At 53.5% G+C, this 20,243-nt stretch overlaps 2 protein-coding genes across 6 annotated transcripts in view; one reads left to right on the top strand and one right to left on the bottom strand.

Moving 5' to 3' along the window:
* Positions 1-10,952, bottom strand: part of OPHN1 (oligophrenin 1) — a 161,055-nt gene extending 150,103 nt beyond the window's left edge. For both annotated transcript variants that reach the window (XM_086850957.1, XM_086850956.1), the window contains exon 1: positions 10,728-10,952. In XM_086850957.1, coding sequence (XP_086707083.1) covers positions 10,728-10,881 — 154 coding nt within the window. In that variant the 5' untranslated portion in view covers positions 10,882-10,952. The remainder of the gene's footprint in view (positions 1-10,727) is intronic.
* Positions 10,761-17,700, top strand: YIPF6 (Yip1 domain family member 6). 4 transcript variants are annotated; one of them, XM_086850964.1, is made up of 8 exons: positions 10,761-10,845; positions 12,158-12,286; positions 12,372-12,540; positions 12,828-12,906; positions 13,257-13,299; positions 13,980-14,105; positions 14,198-14,355; positions 15,015-17,700. In XM_086850964.1, the coding sequence occupies exons 4-8, from the start codon at positions 12,828-12,830 to the stop codon at positions 15,131-15,133; spliced, it is 525 nt and encodes a 174-aa protein (XP_086707090.1). In that variant the 5' UTR covers positions 10,761-10,845; positions 12,158-12,286; positions 12,372-12,540; the 3' UTR covers positions 15,134-17,700. The 4 variants fall into 4 exon arrangements, with proteins under 4 accessions (XP_086707090.1, XP_086707087.1, XP_086707086.1 ...); XM_086850962.1 differs by lacking the exon at positions 10,761-10,845 and adding an exon at positions 11,307-11,379; XM_086850961.1 differs by lacking the exon at positions 12,372-12,540 and having other exon boundaries at positions 10,767-10,845.
* Positions 17,701-20,243: the final 2,543 nt, after the last annotated feature.

The following is a 20,243-nucleotide window of genomic DNA, read 5'->3' on the forward strand; positions in this document are numbered from 1 at the left end:
GCAATGCTCTAGGTGTCACAGGTGCACATCCTTAATTAGCTTTACTAATTGCAACCCCGGGGTCACAGTCTGTGTGACTGCAGTGGTCCTCTGTTCCCAAGAGAGGAAACCATGTCCCTGAGCACATGGAAACAGAAGTGGCCGTGACAACCAAGCGGTGCCAGCTATGGGGACCAGCAGGATCTCTGAGCCAGGACAGGAGGGCCCTGCCTGGGCTGCCTCATTTAACACCACGGGGACACAGTGGGACACTGGGTGTGACACAGGTGCAAAGGACAGCCTGATTTTTAGAAATAAACACTTTGACAACCAGCTGTGCAGGAGAGTAGCTGTGGAGGGTACACATTGGCCAGGGCCAGGCTGCCAGCACCTCCTCCTGTTATCCACACCCAAAGAGCCCTTGTTTATATGGCACTCGTTGGCTGTGCAGCAGCTGGTATATACAGCTTATTCCCAGCAAACAGCCAGGTGGGAATTGCTGCTCCTCCTGAAGCTAAGGGGCAGAGCAAGCAGTGGGCTCAGCAGCCTTTTGGCTAATGTCCATCACACACTGCTCCCAGGGCATTGCACTGCAAATTAAGGAGGAAAAAACAAACCAAAAATACCGTGTGTCCCCCCCAGCCTCATCATCTTTGCAATCACTGGCCAGTGACACTTCCAGTGCAAGGCAGTCCTGAGTTTAGTTTGACTCAGGTGAAGGCATGAATGGCTGAGCAGTGATGGGGCTGCAGCATCCCTGTCCTGCTCCTGGGAAGGGAGAGGATGTCCCAGCCCGCACTGGAAGGTGGGAAGTGACTTTGAGTGATCTCCCTGCCTGCACCTACACATGGGCAGCTTGGGGAAGAACAGCCAGCAGACATTTCCATGGGGAAAAAGCAATTCCTGAGGTTCTGCATCCACCTGGCCCACAGATTGCAGTGCCAGAGCAACTCAGTCACAGCTTCAGCAATCCATGAATAAACCCCATAAGGAATCAACAGGGAAAACACAGCCTGGCTTTGACTGTGGCAGTGCAAATACCCAGAGCAAAGCTAAGCAGGAGTTCCATCTTTGCATTTTGCTTTCTTCTCCTCATCTGGAAAACAGAACTATCAAAGCCAGCCATACACTTTCTTTTCAAATAAGCAAACAAAAGACAATAAGAGTTCACTCTGCCTTTAAACAAGAGCATTTTAAGACATGGAAATTTTTTGGGTTGGCATCTAAGCCCTGGAAATTCATTTTTGTCTGGGAAACGTTGCAAGACCGTGACACACAGGAGCTGAGGACACACCTACATTTCCTACCAATGGTCCCTGTGGATGACTTTCTCCTCCTTGGTGGAGAGCTGTGCACAGCACACGTACAGCATGAGAAATTCTGCTTTTCCCAGCATGCAGAGACAGGGCTGTGATTCCTGAGGGGAAAATAACGTGCCCATTGTTACCAACTCCTGCCAAAGAATTCCCCAAGGAATTGCATCACTAAGGAGATGGAGCTGACCACCATCACCACCCTGGGGACAAAGTTCTGGACAGAGTACCTGACCCACTGCTTCCTGGGAATTCTCTGTCCTTGCAGCAGAGTTTTAGGAGCCAACACACAAAGTAAGTGGCCAAGGGGCCAGGCTCTGCTCCGAGCTGTTGGATTTACACTGTGTGTACTACCTGCCTGAAGTTCCCCAGTCTCTGTGCCACAAAAATACCTCAGCCTGGAAAGCCATGAGCTCCCCCCAGGTGTGCCATCAGGATCAGGAGTCTCATGGAACACTCCCAAATACTCTACAGCTGCTCAAACACAGAAACGTGCTGATTTTCTCAGATGAGGATAAAAAAAATAACCTTCCAGGTCAGCCTTCTAGGTAGTCCCAAATCCACACAGGATCCTGCAGGGAATCCAGCCCTCTTGGTGCTGCACAGAGGAGAGATGCTCACCACTAGGGAGCTACAGAACAGCCCAGGACAGGCAGTGCCTGGCATTGACCCAGGGCAAGCCGTCCGCAAGTGCCCCTGAAGGCTCTGTGGGGACTCAGAATCCCTGACACATTGGACAAAGGCCATTTTTCCCACACTGACACGGGTTTTCCACTTGCCAGGAGTAAGTGGCTAGCATGAACTGCTAAAAATAACTTGCTATATTTAGCTGTGCTTTACAAATCTCTTGCAGAGGAATTTACTGGATGTCTCACACTCTGTCACACATTTACCTCTCCTAATCAGCCCTTCATTGACTGAGCTGTTCATAAGCTGCTGCTTCCCTTTTCACAGCCAGTCCAGCCCAGGCTCCAGGCAGAACAGGGCTGTGCTCCCAGTAAAAAGACAGTTCTCAGTACTTCTCCCTAGCCAGTGACCTTTTGCTCTGCAAGCTGGTTACCTGCCCTCTGGACCATCATCTCCCCTCACACATCCCCCTCCCTCTCTCCCCCACCCTCTCTCTTTTCTCTTTTCCATCCTAAACTTCAATCTTTGATTCTCATAAATTCTTCTCCTTTCCCAGCCAGCCTTGTGGGAAGTGCCCAAACGTGCTTGATGAGCTTATTTTCTTATTTACTGTTAAATTAAATAGCCAAGGACCCAGACAGCAATGGTTCACACTCATCATTCTCACGCCTGCCTTATCTCCCTCATTGCCTGAAGGAAACCAGCTCTGCCAGACCTGCCATGCTGCAGAAGAGCTGGCAAAGGTTAAGAGGCTGCACATCGAAGCTCAAGACAGTTGAACACACAGAGGGGCTTTCCTGGATGCCTGGAGCACAAGGAGATAGATCATGGGTCTCCTCACCAACAGCTTGGAAGTTTGGCAAACTTCAGCCCAAAATATCAGCCCAAAACATCAGCCCAAAACACAAAGCAACCAAGCAAGACTTGGTTGGAAGGACAACAAAGTTTTGGGGTATATTGGTCTGCTTTGGAGAAAGCTGGGAGTGATGTGGGATACAGCTTCTAGGAGGAGGACACACTCTCACCCTCCCTTGGATTAAGTTATCCAGCATCTTCTTCCCAAGGTCTCCACAGTGACAGATCCATTGATCAGGAAGAGAACCATGCAGCAGAGCCACATTTCAAAGCAAAGACATGGAACACACCATTCTCCCAGTGACACTCACTGGCTTGTACTGGTTTCCTAGAGAGCGACACTTTGGGCTGTATGTTTAATATTTTTATAAGGGACAGTGTGTTGGATGAATTGTTTTTAATGTTTTTTGCTTCTGAAACACAAGGGCAGCACAGGATGCTGAAGCACAGCTCAGCTCAGCCAGGGCACCCCCGCTCTCCCCACAGCAGCAAAACTCCTGCTGGCAGCACGTCCCTTAGTGCTCCTCAGGATGAGCCATGGGTAAAACTGCACTTTGGAAGGCTGAACTTCTCAGAGAGTGGCTTTTTCCCCTTCAGCATTTTGCTGGCCTTTCAAATCAACCTTGCAGCCCTGCAAAGCTGGAGGAGTTGCTTCAGCAAAACTGGAAAGAGACATGGGGCAGCCAGCCCAGAGCACATGGCCAGCTGAAATGGGAGCTAAGAAAAGATGAGCGGTGTTAGAAATCCGCAAAAGTGGTGAAATGAGCAGTAAGAAATAATGCAACTGCTTTTTAGACAAATGCTCCTGGGGTCACAGAGGCAGAGAAGAGTCACGAAGGAGGAAACGCCATCACAGTTCTTTGGTTCCCCACAGACCCATGGGGCTGGTGCTGCCATACCTGCAGGAATTTCAGACCGCCTGGTGTCCCAGTCTGGCTGTTGGCACAGCAGGGAATTGCTCAGCGCTGCCCTGGAGCGCAATGAACCCGAGTGTAGGAGGGAGAGCCACAGCTGGGGGACAATGCCCAGCTCCGTGGGCACCGGCACTGCTGGTGGGAGCTCCTGGGCAGTTCCTGTGCTGGGCAGACAGCGGCTCCCAAATGCTTTCCTGAGAACTTCCATCACAGAGGCTGCTGGATGCCTGCTCCTGCAGCAGGCACGGCCAGGTGAGTGGGGATGGTGCTGCCAGCTGAGCCCTGGGGATGGCAGTGCCAGGTGTGGCTGTCACACCCAGGTGACACTTTGGGGCTGGAAGCCAAGCAGGCGGCCAGGTGGAAGCAGGGTGAGGCTGGCAGGTGGCTCTGCCTGCTGCACCTATTTATACACCTGTTTACATCACTGTCCCCCAGAAGCAGTCACCACCTTCAGAATCCCAGCCTGGAAACAGGTCCTGGGGCTGGGGAACGAACGACAGAGCCCTTAAAAAATAGAAATACGCAAAGCTGAGCCATGGGAAACAAAGGGATTTTGCCGTCGCTTGGGAGGAGCCAGCTGCCGGGGAGGGGCTGCAGCCGCTGTCCCAGGGGCATGGGCAGAGCGAGGGCAGAGATCCCCGCGGCGCTTCGGGGCAGCCGAGCGGGCTCCGGGCACGGGGCCCCGGCAGGAGCGCAGGGCAGGGCGGGCTCCGAGATCCGCGGCTCCCCGCGGCACGGGCAGGACGGACACGGGGAAAACAAACACCAAAACAACGGGCTCTTATCCGGGGCAGAGCACGAGCAATCCCCACTGAGGCGTCTCATGATCTGCAGAGCCCTCGCATGCGTGTCCCCTGCAGCCCCCCTTCGCAGGCAGGGCAGGTTCCGAGCGCGCTCGCTCCAAGCGCCGATGATTTCAGAGTTTCCCTCGATAAGGGGCTGGGCAGGAGCCAGCTGAGTCACACAGCACGCCAGGGACGGATCGCCGCCGGATTACCGGCGATCTGAGTGCGAGGAGGAATGAGCATCCCTCCTGCTCCAGGCTGGGAGGCGATGGCAGCGTGGACATGGCCTGTCCTGCACCAGCTGGCACCTCCCGGGAGACTCCTGGGCACCGACACTGGGGCAGCCCGACCTGCAGAGCACACTTAGGGGGGTTTGCCAAGAGCTACCCCCACTCTGGGCTCCTCTGCAAGGATTTGGAGGGTCTGGCTTTGAGCTTCCACCTCAAAGGGTCCCCCGATGCTCTGCAAGTCACCAGTTCATCCTGTGATGGAACAGGAACAGATTGTGTCCCTTGTTCTCCATCCTCACAGCTACAAGGGTTAGTAACATTAAAAAACTTCTTGTTTTAAACATTCCCAGACTCTTCAAAATCAGGCTTGGCTGGGGGGAACAGGATATAAAGGAGAGAGATCAGACTGAGAGAGCACTTCTGGGCTGTACTTATATTTATAGACTTTATCTCAGGCTGCTCAGCTTGGTCTGACCACTTGGTCTTATCATCACTTGAACAACTCATGACCACACGTTCACCTGCGTGGGGAATTCGGTGAGAAGAAAGGACGAAGGGCAGAGAGGCTGTGTTTGAATGTGCCCCAGGAGAAATCAGCCAGCACAGGCCAGTGTGGACAATCCACCATCCCCAGAACAGAAACAGCAAGGTTCCAGAAGCTTTCTCATGCACACGTGTCAGAACTTCAGACAGAAGCTTCCAGTGTTTGGAAGATTTGTTAATGCTGAGTAAGGTAAAATAACTGCTGCCTCTTGAACTTATCCAGTAGTTCCAAAGCTGCTGCATTTTTGTTCTCAGTACCTGTAAATGGTGCTGATTGTTCACCAGATTTTTTTTCTACGAACCCACAGTTCTCCAAACTTCTGTGTTCCTGCCAGGCAGTGCAGCACAGCTCTGCACACCACAGCCCCCACAGCAGCACCTGCTCCTCTGTCCCTGGAGAACGGCCCAACCTGGCACTGCAGGCCCTCCCTGCAGCCCAGATCCGTGGCTGGGCAGCCAGGGATCAGTGCCAGAGCCACGCTGTGTGGGCAGGAGGATGCAGCCTGGCCAGGATGTGCCACAGGTGTCTGCGCTGCAGCAGAACCGAGCGGGCACTCCACTGTCACTGTCACTCCACAGAGCCAGGCTGGCACCCAGCAGGACAGAAGCCACCTGTGAAAAACTGGGATCCCACATCCCTAGTTACCAGCGTGCATTAGGAAATAAAATATTCCAACAATACCTCAAGAAAAGCTGAGTCTTCATACAGTGACTCAAGAGGAAACTCTTAGGTCAGCAGCAGTGCTGCTGTGAGCCATGGGCTGTGAGACACACAGAATATGGATAACACCCACATCCTCCCAGGGAAGCAGCCAGAAAAGGCAGTAGAAGAAGGATGAAAAGCTCCCTGCATGCCTCATGTGCAGCACAAGAAAAAATATCCTTGAACATGCGAAAACAACTTCACCTCTTGTCCCGGCCCCTCGTTCTGCTGTACGCAGGCAAGTCCTCAGGAAGCTTATCTGGGCTGGAAAAAGCCATCACAAAATACTGCACATTGGTTTGTTTAATGTGCTCAAGCCTGGTCCAGAGCCCTCCCACCAGCCCCCAGGCTGGCAGGGACAGGGCGGGCTTGGTGCCTGTGCCAGCCACCCCTGCCCACATTCCTGCCCCAGGCTTCCTAAAACAAACCAAGCCCTGGGCACACCTGGGCACAGATGGAGCAGTGTCAGCAGCAGAAGCCAGGGGTTCCCAGGGGAAGGCTGGGGAGCTCAGGACTGCAGCAGGGAAGGAGGAAGGGACAAGGAACCAGGCCTGGGGCCATCACAGCACGGCCAAACCATCCTGTGCCCAGCCTGGTGCCTCAGCCACCGGTAAAGCAAAGCAAACCCAACAACTCTGCCCAGCCAAAGAACTGCTCCAGGGGGAACAAAACCCAGCAAATGCATCCCTGAGCCCTGGGACACAGAGTGGGATCTGTCTCACAGCTGGTAAAGGGGCAGCTGGCCCCTCGTCTCTCCTGCCTGCACTGAGGATACGGCTCTGGCGCTGGGGATGAGTTGGCTTTTGGGAGGGCTTTTGTTCTTTTTTCTGCTATTGTGTTTTAGTCTCTGGTTAAAGCACGTCTGGTTTAGATTTGCACCAACTGGGGCCCTAGTTCTGTGCTCAGAGCTTGCAGCCCAGGAGCAGGAGCTGTTGGCTGCAGAGACCCTCTGCCCACCTGTGCTGAGGATGCTCCCAGGGAGAGCTGGGGTCTGGCTATGGGTGTGATGTCTTTTGAGACAGAGCTGGGAAGTCAGGAGACAATTTTAGAAATTACCAGCAGTAACTGGTGCCCTTAGTGGCTGAAATTCCCAGTGAGGATGAGGAAGACCAGCAAGGAGCTGACAGGTACAAGTGATCACATTATTGTGGGAGGAGTGTGATGTATTTTCCAGCAGGTCATTTCCCCCCTGCTCCACACTGTCTCTTGGCTAAGCTGTCTTTGTGGGACAGACTCTGTCACTGCAGCACCTCAACACCCAGCTGTGCCTTGCAGCAAAGCTGCTGCTTGCCTGGAGCCTCTCCTGGTGTGGGACTGACTCCTTCTTCTTCCCCTTTTTCCAGAGGAGCTTTAGGGTTGTTTAGACACAGCCCCCAGGATCTGGCTGTAACATACTGCAGGAACAGATTCCAGCCATTGTCCCCACAGCCTTCCCATGAACCAGGACACGGGGTTCTGGAGAACTGGGCAGACAGGACACTCTGGGTGGCTCCAATCCCATTAAAATAACCTGTTCCAATGCTATGCTGCTTCCCACGCTGCACAGCATGAAACCCCCAGGCACCACATCCAACAACAGCACAGAAACCTGCCCAGAACAGGTGTGCCATGTTGGGGGACACAGCAGTTCCCTGAGGGGACACTCCAGTTCCCACACACAGCTCTGTGGGACCTGCAGAGAGGATGACGATGGTGGGACCTTCCCTGGGTGTCCAAGGAACCCCATTTGTGGGGGAAAGCTCACACAGTCCCTACACATTCCTTTATCCTGTTATCTTTCAGAATGAAGTGCTCACAATACCAGGGGAGGCTGGGAACTGCCAGCACAGTCCCAGGCACTCTGCAGAGCTCCATGCTGGACAGAAATCAAGTGCAAAACCACATACACAACGTTTGCATGAGAACTCACAGCTCCTCGAGCTTCAAAGGACAATTTTCACCATCACAGCACTCACAGGTCCTAATGAGAAAAGCCTCCCTCTGACATTTCTCCAGCTCTATTTGATATTTAATTGGGAGAGAAGATCAAAGACCAGGGGAAATAGGTGGTTTTGCATTATCATACACACAGCAGAGCACAGTGAGCAGGAGAGATTAAAGAAACCCACACTGAAGCACAGAAGGGAACTGCTGTAAAGCAGCCATTCTTACAGCCACAGTGATGCCATGGAGTCACAACTTCTGACACCCCAGTGGCCAGAGCGTGTGCCCTGAGCGAGGCTCCCCTGTCACACCACACTGGCCGTGGTGAGCTCTGGGCATGCACAGGCTGCTGCTGGAGCCAAATCCCCAGTGCCCACATCAGGTCCTGATCCTGGCCAGCCCACAGGGATGGACACCACATGAAAGGACAGACACCCCCCAGTCCTTCTCCCTTCCTGACCAGGGACAGGCCACGGTGGTTTCAGCACTGCCAGTACAACGTGAGGGACCAGCATCGTCACTTGGCACTGCCAGTGGCTCTCCATCCTCCTGGCACGAAAAACAAGGGACACAGCCAACTTTACAACAAAAATAATTTCCATTTCAGATTCAAAGTATTATTTTCTATTATTGGCTTCACACCCAAGACTGTTACAAATGAGTATTATTCTCTACTTTAGTCAGTTTAATTCCCCACTTGGCAATACCAAATACTTTGTTTCCTTATGATGTTCCATGCAGTTGTGACTATTCAGCTGTTGGGGAGGTGTCAGCCAGCAAGAGAAATTACCACACTCAAAGGCAGCACAGGTAGGGCTGTGACTGCAGGATGACCCTCCCCAGGATATGGTGGTCCCTGGAAGAGCTTCACCCCTGGAATTTTATTTGTTCCAGCTGGTGACATATCAGTTGGGTGGAGGGAATGGAACCAATTTCTCTCAATCCATGAAAGGCCAAGGGAGTTAAAAGCCCCCTAAAGTGCCCCCTCATTCAGGTAACCTGGCACTTCCAGGGATGGGGCAGCTACAGCTTCTCTGGGCAACCTCTGCCAGGGCCTCACCACCCTCACAGGGAAGAATTTCTCCCCATTATCCATCTAACTCTGCTCTCTTTCAATTTGAAGCCATTCCCCATTGTCCTGTCACTCCATCCCTTGTCCAAAATCCCTCTCCACCCTTCTTGTAGGCCCCTTCAGGTACTTCACCCTCTTTCCTCATTGGATCTCACTCTCCTAAAGAGACCACCACCACTTCTGCATCCCAGCAGCTCAGGGCACCTCCACCCCATCCCGTCAAGGGGCACAGGATTGTCAGCCATGGCTGGTCAGGGTGAGGCCATGGCCAGTGAGTAGCCCAGATTCCCACCCACAGCTCCACATGGATAGGATTCAGAGATAAATCTATTTTTTTTTAAGTTATCTGTTAACTAAACACAGAGAGCTGATGGAAGCCCAGGCAGGACTGGCCCCAGCACCACCCTGGCAGCCTGCTGGATCAGCTACAAAAACACCCCACAGCATTTCAGGCAAGAAATCCTCAGCCCTGGGGGTTCTCAGTGCTGTCTGGGTGTGCTCTGCTTTCTTCTGCTTCTGCCCTTCCTCCTTGGCCAGTCTCCCTGGGCTGAGTCTGCTGACCCAGCGAAATCCCTCACATCCCTGGGCACTACAAACACCGAGAAGGGAAATGGTTTTGAACAAAGTGATGAAGAAAAGCATTTCCATTAGCAAGCAAGTTTGTTTTAATCCCTCTGATTTCCATTTTGTTGGGTTGTTTTGGTTTTTTTTTTTTTGCCCTGGATTGTGCAGAGATTTGGGTTTTTGTACCTACGTTAGGTCTCACAGCCCCGTGACGTCGGCAGTTTCAGTCACACCAGCTTTTGTCTCTGCTGCTTCCAGATGGGCAAACACGGGCTATTCCAGCCACGGCCTCGATAACAAGGAAGCTCTGAATTATTCTGAACAAAAGGGCAGCAGCTAAACCTATTAACACCAACTGAAACCAACCAGCTGGCAGGAAAACCGTGTGTGACCAGCGTGGATTGTCTGTGTCCCTCCACTGCCCCCATGGATGCTCTGCTGGCCTGGGCCTGGATTCTACTGCATCGGTAACAGCAGAGAATCGCGGAATCATTTGGATCGGAAAAGACCTTTCAGATCATGGAGTCCAGGAAGGCGTGGGAGATGACAGGGAAGGTGTGTACAGAGGTGTATCCACAGCTGTGGGGAGGGAAAACAAATCTAAGCAGTCAGAAGGTCAAACACGTGGGACTCGGTGGTTTCAGGTGACACAACCTGGCCCCGGTGCTCTGCTGATCCATCTGTCAGCACTTCTGAACAGGCGATTCCCGCAAAGCCAGCACTGAAATCGACATTTCACTGGGGAAAATGCTCGCCGTGATTTAAAGAATGACAGAACACCGACAACAAAAGGACTTAGAGCAGGGCGCTGCAGGGCCCCTCTGATGCCCGCGGTGGTCCCCAAAGGGACGAGATGGTCCCCAGGGTCCCACCGGTGACCCCGCCGCGCTGCCCCGCGCCCGGGAGATGCAGAATAACGGAGCAGCGTCCCCGAGCGGGGATCACCGTCCCCAAACCAGCGGACACATCCCCGGGAAGGCTCGGCCGGTCCCGCCGCCGCTGTCAACCCAGCGAGACGGGTCACCCGGCCTGTCCCCGCGTGGGGACAGCTGCGGGTGGCCCCGGGGGCGGCAGCGCAGGGACAGGGACACGCCGGGGGTGGCGGCTCCCCGGAGCGATGCCGGGCACGGGCCCAAAGCGGCTCCAGCGCGGGGCTGCAGGCGATGCCCAGGGAACGGGACACACCCCAGTGACCGGACCCCCGCCCCGGCCCGCTCACCGCGGATGGCGGCGATGAGCGCGTTGCCGTCCTTGATCACCTCCTTGATGAACTTGTTGGTTCGCTCCAGCTCCTGCTCGTAGCACTTGAGGCGCTCGCGGAAGTCGGGGCTGTCCAGGTAGCAGTCGCTGAACTCCAGCGGCGGGTGCCCCATGGCCGCGGCTCGGCCCGGCTCCGCCGCGCTGCGCCTACGGAGCGCCCCGCGCCGCCGGCATCCCGCGGGCCCGCCCCGCCCGCCCGGCCCCGCCCGCCGCTCCCCGCCCGCTCCCGCAGCCGCGCCTCGGCCGAGGGACCCCCGCCCGCCCGCTCGCCGCGCTTCCGGCCGCGCCGCTGCCGCCGGGAGGTGTAGTCGGGATGAGCCTCCCGCGGCCGCCGCCCGCCCCGGCCGCTCCGCTCCGCACGGTGCGGGACGCGCGCTCCGGTCCCGTCCGCTCCGCACGATCCGGGCCGGGCGCTGCCGCCGCCCCGCCGGCCGCTCCGCGTGCGCCCCCTGCCGGCGGGGCGCGCCCGGCGCCGCCCGCACGCGTTGCCATGGACGCCCCGGCGGCGGCGCGTGACGCGGAGGCGCGCGGTGATGACGTAAAGTGGCCTCCACGTCGCCCGGGCGGCCAAGATGGCGGCGGCGGAGGGGAGCGGGGCTGGCGGGACCCTGGTGAGCGCGGCCGGGGGGCCCTGGGGGGAGCAGACGGGGAACCGGGGAGGCCGGACTGCGGGCGGGTTAAGGGCCTTCGGGCCTCCCCCTCTCCCTGAGCAGGGCCAGGCAGTCGGTCAGGTGCCGGGTAAAGGCCAAGCGTGGTCTGGAGGCCTGGGCGGGCGGCGGCTGGTCCCGAAGGCGGGGAGGGGGAAAGGGGCCGAGGACAGGGGCGAGGAAGGCGACAGGGAAAGAAGATAGGAAAGAGGACAGGGTCAGGCGCAGGGCCGAGGAGCCGCCGGGCTCCCGCCGTGCTCTCCCTGCCGCAGCGTTTGCCGTAGAAGCGGTCGGGCTGTGCCCTGCTTGCCTTCACCTCCGGCCTCCCGAGAGCTTTCCTCGCCCGCGGGCGGGGAGGGCATCAGCCCGGTTAAGCCTGGCCCCTGAGCGGGCTCGGTGTGTGCCCGGGCTGGCGGTGCCCGGGCAGCTCCCGGCGCTGTTAAATGCGGGTACACTCGGGGGTAGTACGGCTGTGCAGCCCTCAGGCGTCACCTGCCTTAAAACACAGCTTTTTATTCTTTCAGTTACTGCTGCTGGAACGGAGCACGGAGGGTGGGTTCTGCGGGTGACAGGGGACAGGCTCACACACACCTCCTCACATGGGGCAGCCGCAGCCCGGCTCTGCTGCAGAGCCTTTTAGCTGTTGTATCCCTGAATTCTGAGCAGCTCTGCCCATCCCCAACCCATCTGAAGTGCCCACGAGCATGGCTGTGTTTCTTCCTGAAGGTTTGTACCCATTCAGTTCCCAGGTCTGGCAGATGTGTCGATATCCCAGGATATTCCAGTGGAAGGAGAGATCACTGTCCCTGTGGGATCTCACTCTCCTGATGAGGATTTCTCCACACTGGATGAGCCAGTCAAGGACACAATTGTGAGTCTGAACCTGTGGCTGGGGTAGAACTCAGGTTTTCTGGTGTCTTTGGCAGCTGTTTTGCAAAACCTGTGTTTTTGCACAGCTCTGCTCAACCTGTACTTCAGCGGGGATTGTTTTAGAACTCACCACGTAAAACAAATTCCTGTGGGTCAAAAAGTGTCTGAATTGTGGCCCAAAGTTTCTCTGTGATCCTGAAATCAATGTGAGGGCAGAGGCCTCAGTGGGAGCTTGTGAGAAACTACTGACTGAAGGTATTTTTCATTTATTTTCTTTTCCTCGAGGAGCGAACAAATTGTTGCTTATATTCTGGTGATACTAAAAGATACAATATTGTGGTTATTACAGAAAAGGATGGGATGCAGTGGTTGGTAAGGAATGCAGGAAAAGTAGTCATTGTTACAGAGGATGCTACAGAATATCTTGGGTTGGCTCCTCTTCTTTTTTGCTATCCCTGTTCCTTTACTTTGGTCTCTTTGCTTTAGTTGGAAGCTGTAATTTTTGTGAGGGGATAAATTCAAGTGTTTTGTGTTTGTTTCAGATGAGGGACCTGAAGGCTGTTGGGAAGAAGTTTGTCCATGTCATGTATCCCAAGAAGAGCAGCGCACTCCTCAGGGACTGTACGTGCTGGGGCCTTCCTGATCTGCAGAGGAGAGGCAGAATCCAGTGGGACAGGGATTGAGCAGTGCTGAACATCCTGAGCAGCAGAGTTGACAGCCAGGGTGTCACCAGAGCTCTGTGGCAGGGTGGTGTGGGGCACAATGGGTGAAACAGGGAGCTTTAGCTACTGGTGGGTCTTGAATGAATTTCATTAGAGATCGTGGTGTAAGATGCTGAATAAGAAAATTGTAAAGCAGTGAGATGTGGAAAATGGCACCTTGGGCATTGGGCAAGGGGCTCTGTCACTCCTAGGAAAGTGGAACTGAGATGGTTCTGTGACTTTTGTGATGTGTTTTCCCTCTCCCTGCAGGGGATCTGTGGGGCCCGTTGGTGCTGTGTGTCTCCCTGGCTCTGTGAGTATTCCGAGGCAACTGGGGTTTTGTAGCCCAGGGCATGAGGGAAATGAGACATTAAAAGTTACTAATTAATGTGTTAAGATCATTTTCATCTGATCCCTCTCTGTCTTGTGCAAGCACTGCTGGGTTAGTTCTCTGATAAAATATGTTTGTGGCACTTCAAGCCCATTAGTACCTCCTGTTCCTAAGTTTAGGATTTAAGGATGAACTCTTCCTGGTCTCCTGGCCTAGGAATGGTTTTACTGGAGGTGTCTCATGTCATGATTCAGCTGTGGTGCCTGCTGGAATAACCCCTAGTTATTCCAAGGTTTCTCTGAGGTTGGTTTGTTCAATCACACACTACTCTACTGCTGTGAGAGGTACCAAAACTTTGGTACTTTAATTTCCATCTCAGCCTGTTGTCCATGGCTTGATTCCCTTCTGATTGCTTTCACAGCCCTCAAAACAGGGAAACAAATGTACTGAAATCACCTCAGTTGAGCCACAACCATTTTCCTTTCCTGTGCAAAACTGAGGATATAATGAAGACATAAAATGGATGAAAAACTGTGGGCCTGCAGCATAACTGGGGATCAGTGTTGGGGCTCCTGCTCTGCCACCTACTCCAGTCTAGGAAAGCTGATGCCTCCATCTGTCTGTTCCCCACTGCAGCTGTTTCTCCCTGTTCCCCACTCCAGGATGCTGCAGGGTGGCTCTGCAGACAGCAAGGATGATGGAGGGCCCCAGTTTGCCGAGGTCTTTGTCATCATCTGGTTTGGGGCCGTTGTCATCACACTCAACTCGAAGCTTCTGGGAGGCACCATGTGAGTGTGGGTTTGTTCCATGGCAGTTCATGGCTCCTGTGCACGGAGTTCTGGCCTGACTGCTGATTCTCTGCTGCTGTCTCCCTGTGCAGCTCCTTCTTCCAGAGCCTGTGTGTGCTGGGGTACTGCGTGATGCCGCTGACTGTGGCCATGCTGGTGTGCAGGCTGGTGCTGCTGGCGGGCGCAGGCACCGTCAGCTTCATCATCCGCCTCATCGTGGTGGGGGCCATGTTCGGCTGGTCCACCTTGGGTGAGTCCCTCACGTGTGCCCTGTGCTTGGGGAGCTTGATCTGTGTTCATTCCCTCAGGCAAAACCAATGGATGCTCTAGTCTAAGGTGTCCCTGGGCTGCTGAAGGGCTCTGGAAATAGTTCTTCCAGTCTTTGAGCTGGCAGAGGTTCAGCCTCTGCCTCTGCTTCTGGTGATTTCCATGGTCATCTGCAAATTGCCTTGGGCAGCAGGATGGTGATTAAGTATTAAACTCTGTGAGACTGGTGGTTTATTCTATGATTACGTTATAAATACTGTTAGAAAATGCTGATTTTTATAGAGATGCATTTGCATAGTCTCTCTTGTTCTTTATCTGTGAGTCTGGCTCTCATTGTACAGTGTTAATCAGCATTTATGGCCAGGCTGATCGGGGCTTGGAGCTTGGAAGTTGTCCCTGCCTGTGGCAGGGGGTGGAATTGGATTTCCTTTCCAAGCCAAACCGTGCTGTGATTCCATGATTCCATGACTTGTCATTCTGTATGATAAAGGAAGTTTCACTTGGTGATTACAGCCTGCTGGTTTGAGCAGTGGTTTCTTTTTCAACACAGTTGCAGGGCAGATCCTCGCTGCAGTTTGCTCTGTGCAGTGGGGGCTGTGAGGGTTCTGCTTCTCCTGCTCCACGTGTTTTGTGTCTCCACAGCATCCACGGCGTTCCTGGCTGACAGCCAGCCCCCCAACCGCAAGGCACTCGTCGTGTACCCCATCTTCCTCTTCTACTTTGTCATCAGCTGGATGATCCTGACCTTCACCCCGCAGTGAGCACCATCCCGAGGGACTGGTACACAGACTGGACTTTTTCATGGATGCTGCAGTGAATCCTTGGCTTTATCTCTTTCTAATTTATATATAGGGATACTGTAAAAAGGCAGGTTGTGGGATAAAGCCAGAGAGCTGCAAAAAGTGCTCATTTGTGTGTCCCTCTTTGTGAAAGATAACTGAGGTCCAGCTGCTGAGGGGTTTATTTAGCCCTGTTCTGTACTGGTGTTAAATAAACAATGCCCACTGGGACCAGGGATTGTTCCATCTGAGTAGAGAGCGGGAGATCCTGGATTTTCAAGCTGTTGGGAGATGAAGTTTGCACGACTTGGCAGATCTCCTGCCTGTGCTTGGATTCTCACTGAAGATGAAAATGCCTTATCAAACCATAGAACTTCACTTCAACGTTGTGTGGAGAGGAAAGAGACGTGTCTGACCTGATTTCATTCCCTTGTAGAGTGGTGGGGTGCACAGCCAGGGCATCGTGGGACTGGGGCTTTCCCAGGAAAGGAGACTTCAGTCAAAACTCAGTTGGGTTGGAACTGGAGCTGGTGGCAGGGAGTTGCTTTTGTCCATATCTGTGTGTTGTGTGTGACCATCCCATCATGTGGCAGGAAAGAGGGTTCCAGCTTGGTGCCTTCATCGCTGCATCCATGAGGGGACTGTGGGCTCGCTGCAAGTTACGGACCTGTGACCGCAGGGTGCAAAGCTCAGAGTCCTGCAGAAATGCTGAGACTGCTTTGTAGCAGGGACTGGGCTCTCACTCTGCATTTGGGAAGCAAAGATTCCTTGGAAAGTACCATGAATGTGTATGTATGATAAAAGAAAGGGGCTCTGTGCAGGACATTGAGGTTTTGCTGCACAGGCTGTTCGGGTCTGAAGCACCATACCAGGGCTTGGGCTCCAAAGTGTTAAAACAGCTTGAAGGAGGGGAAGTAAATGGTACTAGAGGTGTTGGCTGTTCTGAAGCAGGATGTGAATTCTGCTCTCACCTTCCTCTGTGTGATTGTTCCTTTGGTTGTTCATGGGGTCAGCAAAGAAATGTGTACAAATGTGCATTTTGTTCCCTTGTACTTCCCATGAGATGTCAGATGCTGTTCTGTGGGTTGTCTTGTGGGGTTTTAATTTTGCTTAATACTTTAATAGAAGAGAAGAGGCTCCTCCAGTCACTGCAGGTTCATTGTGTACCTCTCCTGGGTACAGGTGTGCAAGAATCAGGTGTATTTTGGCACAGACATTGGGAGCTGGGACTTGCTTTTGGAAACTACAGAAATTATTCATGTTGTCTGTTGTTCTCAGTCAGCAATCCATGAAATATCTGAGGTGAAAAAGCTGCTGTAAAATGTCCTTTTTCCTACATTTGTGCAGACAGACTGAAACTGAGGTCTGTGTGTTCTGCTGAGATGTGAATGTGCCTAATTTCTAGTTATATGTGCAAGAGCAGTCTGTGCTGTAAACACTGGCAGTGGGTGGGAGTTGGGATGGAAATTGCTGAATTTCAGATTAAAAGTGCATTTTTGCATTTGTGGATAACGAGCTGCTGTGTGTGGCAGGACCTGCCTGTGGCACCAAGGGGCTGGATGGGAGCTGTGCTGGTTCATAGACATGGGAACCATGGAAAGGGGAATTTTTAAACTTCCATTAAATTATTGCTGGTATGGAATGTGGTTTTTCTTTTAAGTGTGCAGTTTTTCATTTAAATGTTAGTTCAGCTTTTTGAAGCTGAAAAGAAGTATTCAAAGGAAGTGGATGGTAAAGCTGTTGATGGTTGTGGTGGGGTTCCTTGAGCCAAATCTTTCCGTTCTAGAAGAATTTAACCACACTTTCAAAGAAATCCTTGGATTCTCTCTGGGTCTTGTGACTTGAGCTGCTGTTCTATCTGAAGAATCATTGGAGTAGCATTTAATTGATCCAGTAATGTTTTGAAATTTTTTGTATGACTTCAGAAAGTCAAAAAGCCCAAAGTGGGGTTTGTTCCTCAGCCACCCCTGGAGGTCCTGCAGAGCCCCTGCAGTGACAGAACCAGTCGTCTCTTGGTAAGAGGGTTGTCTCAAAGAAAACAGGACATGGGCATGTTAAACACAACCAAAACATTTTGGTTCAGGGAAACAAAATGCCTTGAGCTTGTTTGACATTTGCAGATGTCTAGAATTAATCAGCTGATTGATATTCCTTTAAAGTGCTGGTGTCACCTGTGAGTGCTGAGTGCTCCCTGAATGTCCCTCATCCTGTCCAGCCAGGTGTCAGCACATCCCTCCAAGGGCCCTGCAGTGCAGGGATCTCTGTCACCACAGCAGAGAGGTTTAATTTGTGCTGGAAATGTCTGTGGTAAGAACTGTTGTGCTTTCCAAGGGGAAAGGCTTTTCCTTCTTGTTTAAAGCTGCTGGGGATGGGCGACAAGGAGAAGCAGCTGTGTTGCCTACAATGGAGTGTTTGAACTGCTCTGCAGGGAAATGGCTGATCTTCCAATGCACAAACCAGGCTTTCTTTCCTACTAGGATTTTTTTTAATACTGTTTATCAGCAGAAGTTGTATATGTTTAATTTTGATCTATTTAATACCAATAAAAAGGAAAATAATTTATTTGTTTTAACTTGAAAAATTCAAACAGCTGGAAAGTCACGTGGGCAATGTGACATGTGGATGGAAGCTCAGTGCTCTCTGTACCTGTGGCACCTGCAGTACCAGGAGCTCCCCTGCTCTGGCTGGGGCAGGAGTGGGGGGTCCTGCTCCCCAGTCCCCACTCTCGTGTCCCCTGGGGTGTCCCCATGCCCCACACGGAGAGCAGGACATGTGCCAGGGCCCCTGAGGCTGAGCTGGGACAGTGCCCTGCCCAGGCTTGGGTCCTGCTGATGCTCAGACTGCTCAGGGAAGGAGCAGTGCTGCTGCTGTACCCCAAAATCGGGGTTCCAGAGGCTTCAGGGCCGGGAGGTGTCAGGAGCCACGCAAGGGAGCAGCGTGTGGCTCAGCGGTGCTGGCCAGGGCTGAACGGGGCTGGGGGAGATGGGGCAGCAGAAACCTGGTAGGAGGGGTCCTGGTGGGTGAATGGGTGTTAGGGCCCGTCCCTGACCGGCTAATGAACCCATGGCAATTAAAGCCACCCTGAGGCACGCCAGGATCTGAGGCGGTGGCCGGGAGTGTTTCCGTGCTCTCGCGGGCTGGCAATGGGGACACCCATGAGCCTGGCTAGGGGAGCCTTGGCGCTGGTGGCAGCAGGGACACACTGCCCATGGGCTGAGGTGCTGGGAAAAGCCACCGTGCTCAGCAGAGGGCGGCAGGACCGCGCTGTCCCTGACAGCCTTTAGCAGCGGTGCCCCGGAGCTCTGGGGACACAGCCGGGGTGTTCGGGCTCGCAGGCAGCCCCAGAGGTGAATTGTGACCTGCCAGCCTCAGCTGCCATCACCAGCCACCAGCTCGGGCTCACCCAGCCCTGCTGCAGCTTTCTGCCTGCTCGGACATGGGCAAGAAAACACGTTCATTCAACAAAGGGGAGTTTATTTTTAAAAAGAAAACAGGTTACCAGTCCTGGAAATGTAACTGCTCTGCTCAGAAGAGGTGTTCCCAAGTGCAGCTCTGGGCTTTGTAGTTACACTTTGTCTGGGTAAAGCTCAAATTTAGCGTTCTTGTCCCCCAAGCGAATCTTTTAAGGCAAATATTCTGCATGCTGAATTGTACCCTAGGGCAAACAAATGGAGCAGGTGACAGTGGAAGGAAGGATTTTCCTGGTAAAATCAGGAAGTAACCCATAGAGTGCAGCTGTTTACAGCTGGGACTGTGAACCTGATTCCTGACCTTTGGCTTTTCCTGGCAGGGAAACCAGGTGACATGGCTGCAGGAGCTGGAAGTGAGGCAGGAGCCTGCTGAACCTCCACACTGCAGGTACTCAATGCAAGGACAGTGATGGGTGGGACAGGACAGGCTGTGTCCAGCATGGAGGTGTCAGGGACAGCGTCACCGAGGGCAGGTTTGACAGCCCAGCACTGGGGGCAGCTGCTGGGACAGACACCAGGGTCTCTGCATTGCTCTGCTGTCACCTTGTCAGGGGGCAATGCCTGTGCTGGGGGGCTCAGGGTCTCTGGGAGACAAGAGTGAAGGTTTGCTTTACTCATTCTGAATCCTAGTTGGAAAAAAGCCCAGGAAGTGCAACTCCTGATGTGGGAAGGATGGGTTTGGTGTTTCTGCCCTGGTTACCCTCCCTGAACCTTGTCCCCTCTGCCCACGTTTCAAAGAAGGGAACAGGGCAAGTTTTCAGGAGTGCCATGCCTGGCACTTCGTCATATCTGTGCTCTGAGCCCTCTGTGTCCGAGCAGTTGCTGTTTGTGCTGCTGATGGAAGCAAGGGAGCATTGTCAGAGCCTTGAGGACAGTGGGGAAAGTGGGCAGGCAGGGTCCTGCCACCTAGGAACTCTGTTCTTCCCCTCTGGGCCCAGGTGGCAGGAGACTGAGTGATTCCCTGCCTCAGCCAAACTTCCCCTGCCTGTGCAGAAGTTTTGGCCCCAGCTCTGCCCAGGAGCCTGAAACACACCTCAGACAGCATCTGCAATCCATCCCAACGAGCCCCCTCCACACCCCCACCCTTCCCCAGCACTGCATTGCCAGCAGTGAAAAGGGCACAATGAGAAGCACACCCTCCTCTGAAAGTATAGAGGGAGTTTGGTATTTTAAGACAGAAATGAAGAATACAAACCCAGCTGGTCGAGTTGTAACTGTGGGTCTGCATGCTCTGGTGAGGAGAGCACAGAGGATCCTGGAGTAAGGATCATAACACCCCTTTCTAATGGAATGGAAAGGAAAATGAGGAAAAGCAAAATAAATGTAGTCTCCTGCCTGGTTCTTGCTAATGAGTTCTGGTTTTGCTTTGCCAGTGGCAGCGAGGGTCCCAGCCACAGACGATGGAGCCAAGGAGCGCTGAGCACCAAGCAAAGCCACTGGCATCTCCAGGCCAGCAGGATGAGCCCCCAACCCCACCCTCCTCATCAGCTGAAGATGAGGAAGGTGCCTATGGCTTCCTCTGTCCAAGGAGCAGCGAGTGCATTCTTGAGGATGAGCCTGGTTATGAGCTGATCCGTGAGAAATCCTTGCTGTCCCTCTGGGGATCATTTCCCAGGAGAACC

Source organism: Cyanistes caeruleus, chromosome 14, assembly GCF_971803275.1.
Source record: "Cyanistes caeruleus chromosome 14, bCyaCae1.hap1.1, whole genome shotgun sequence".
NCBI lineage: Eukaryota > Metazoa > Chordata > Aves > Passeriformes > Paridae > Cyanistes > Cyanistes caeruleus.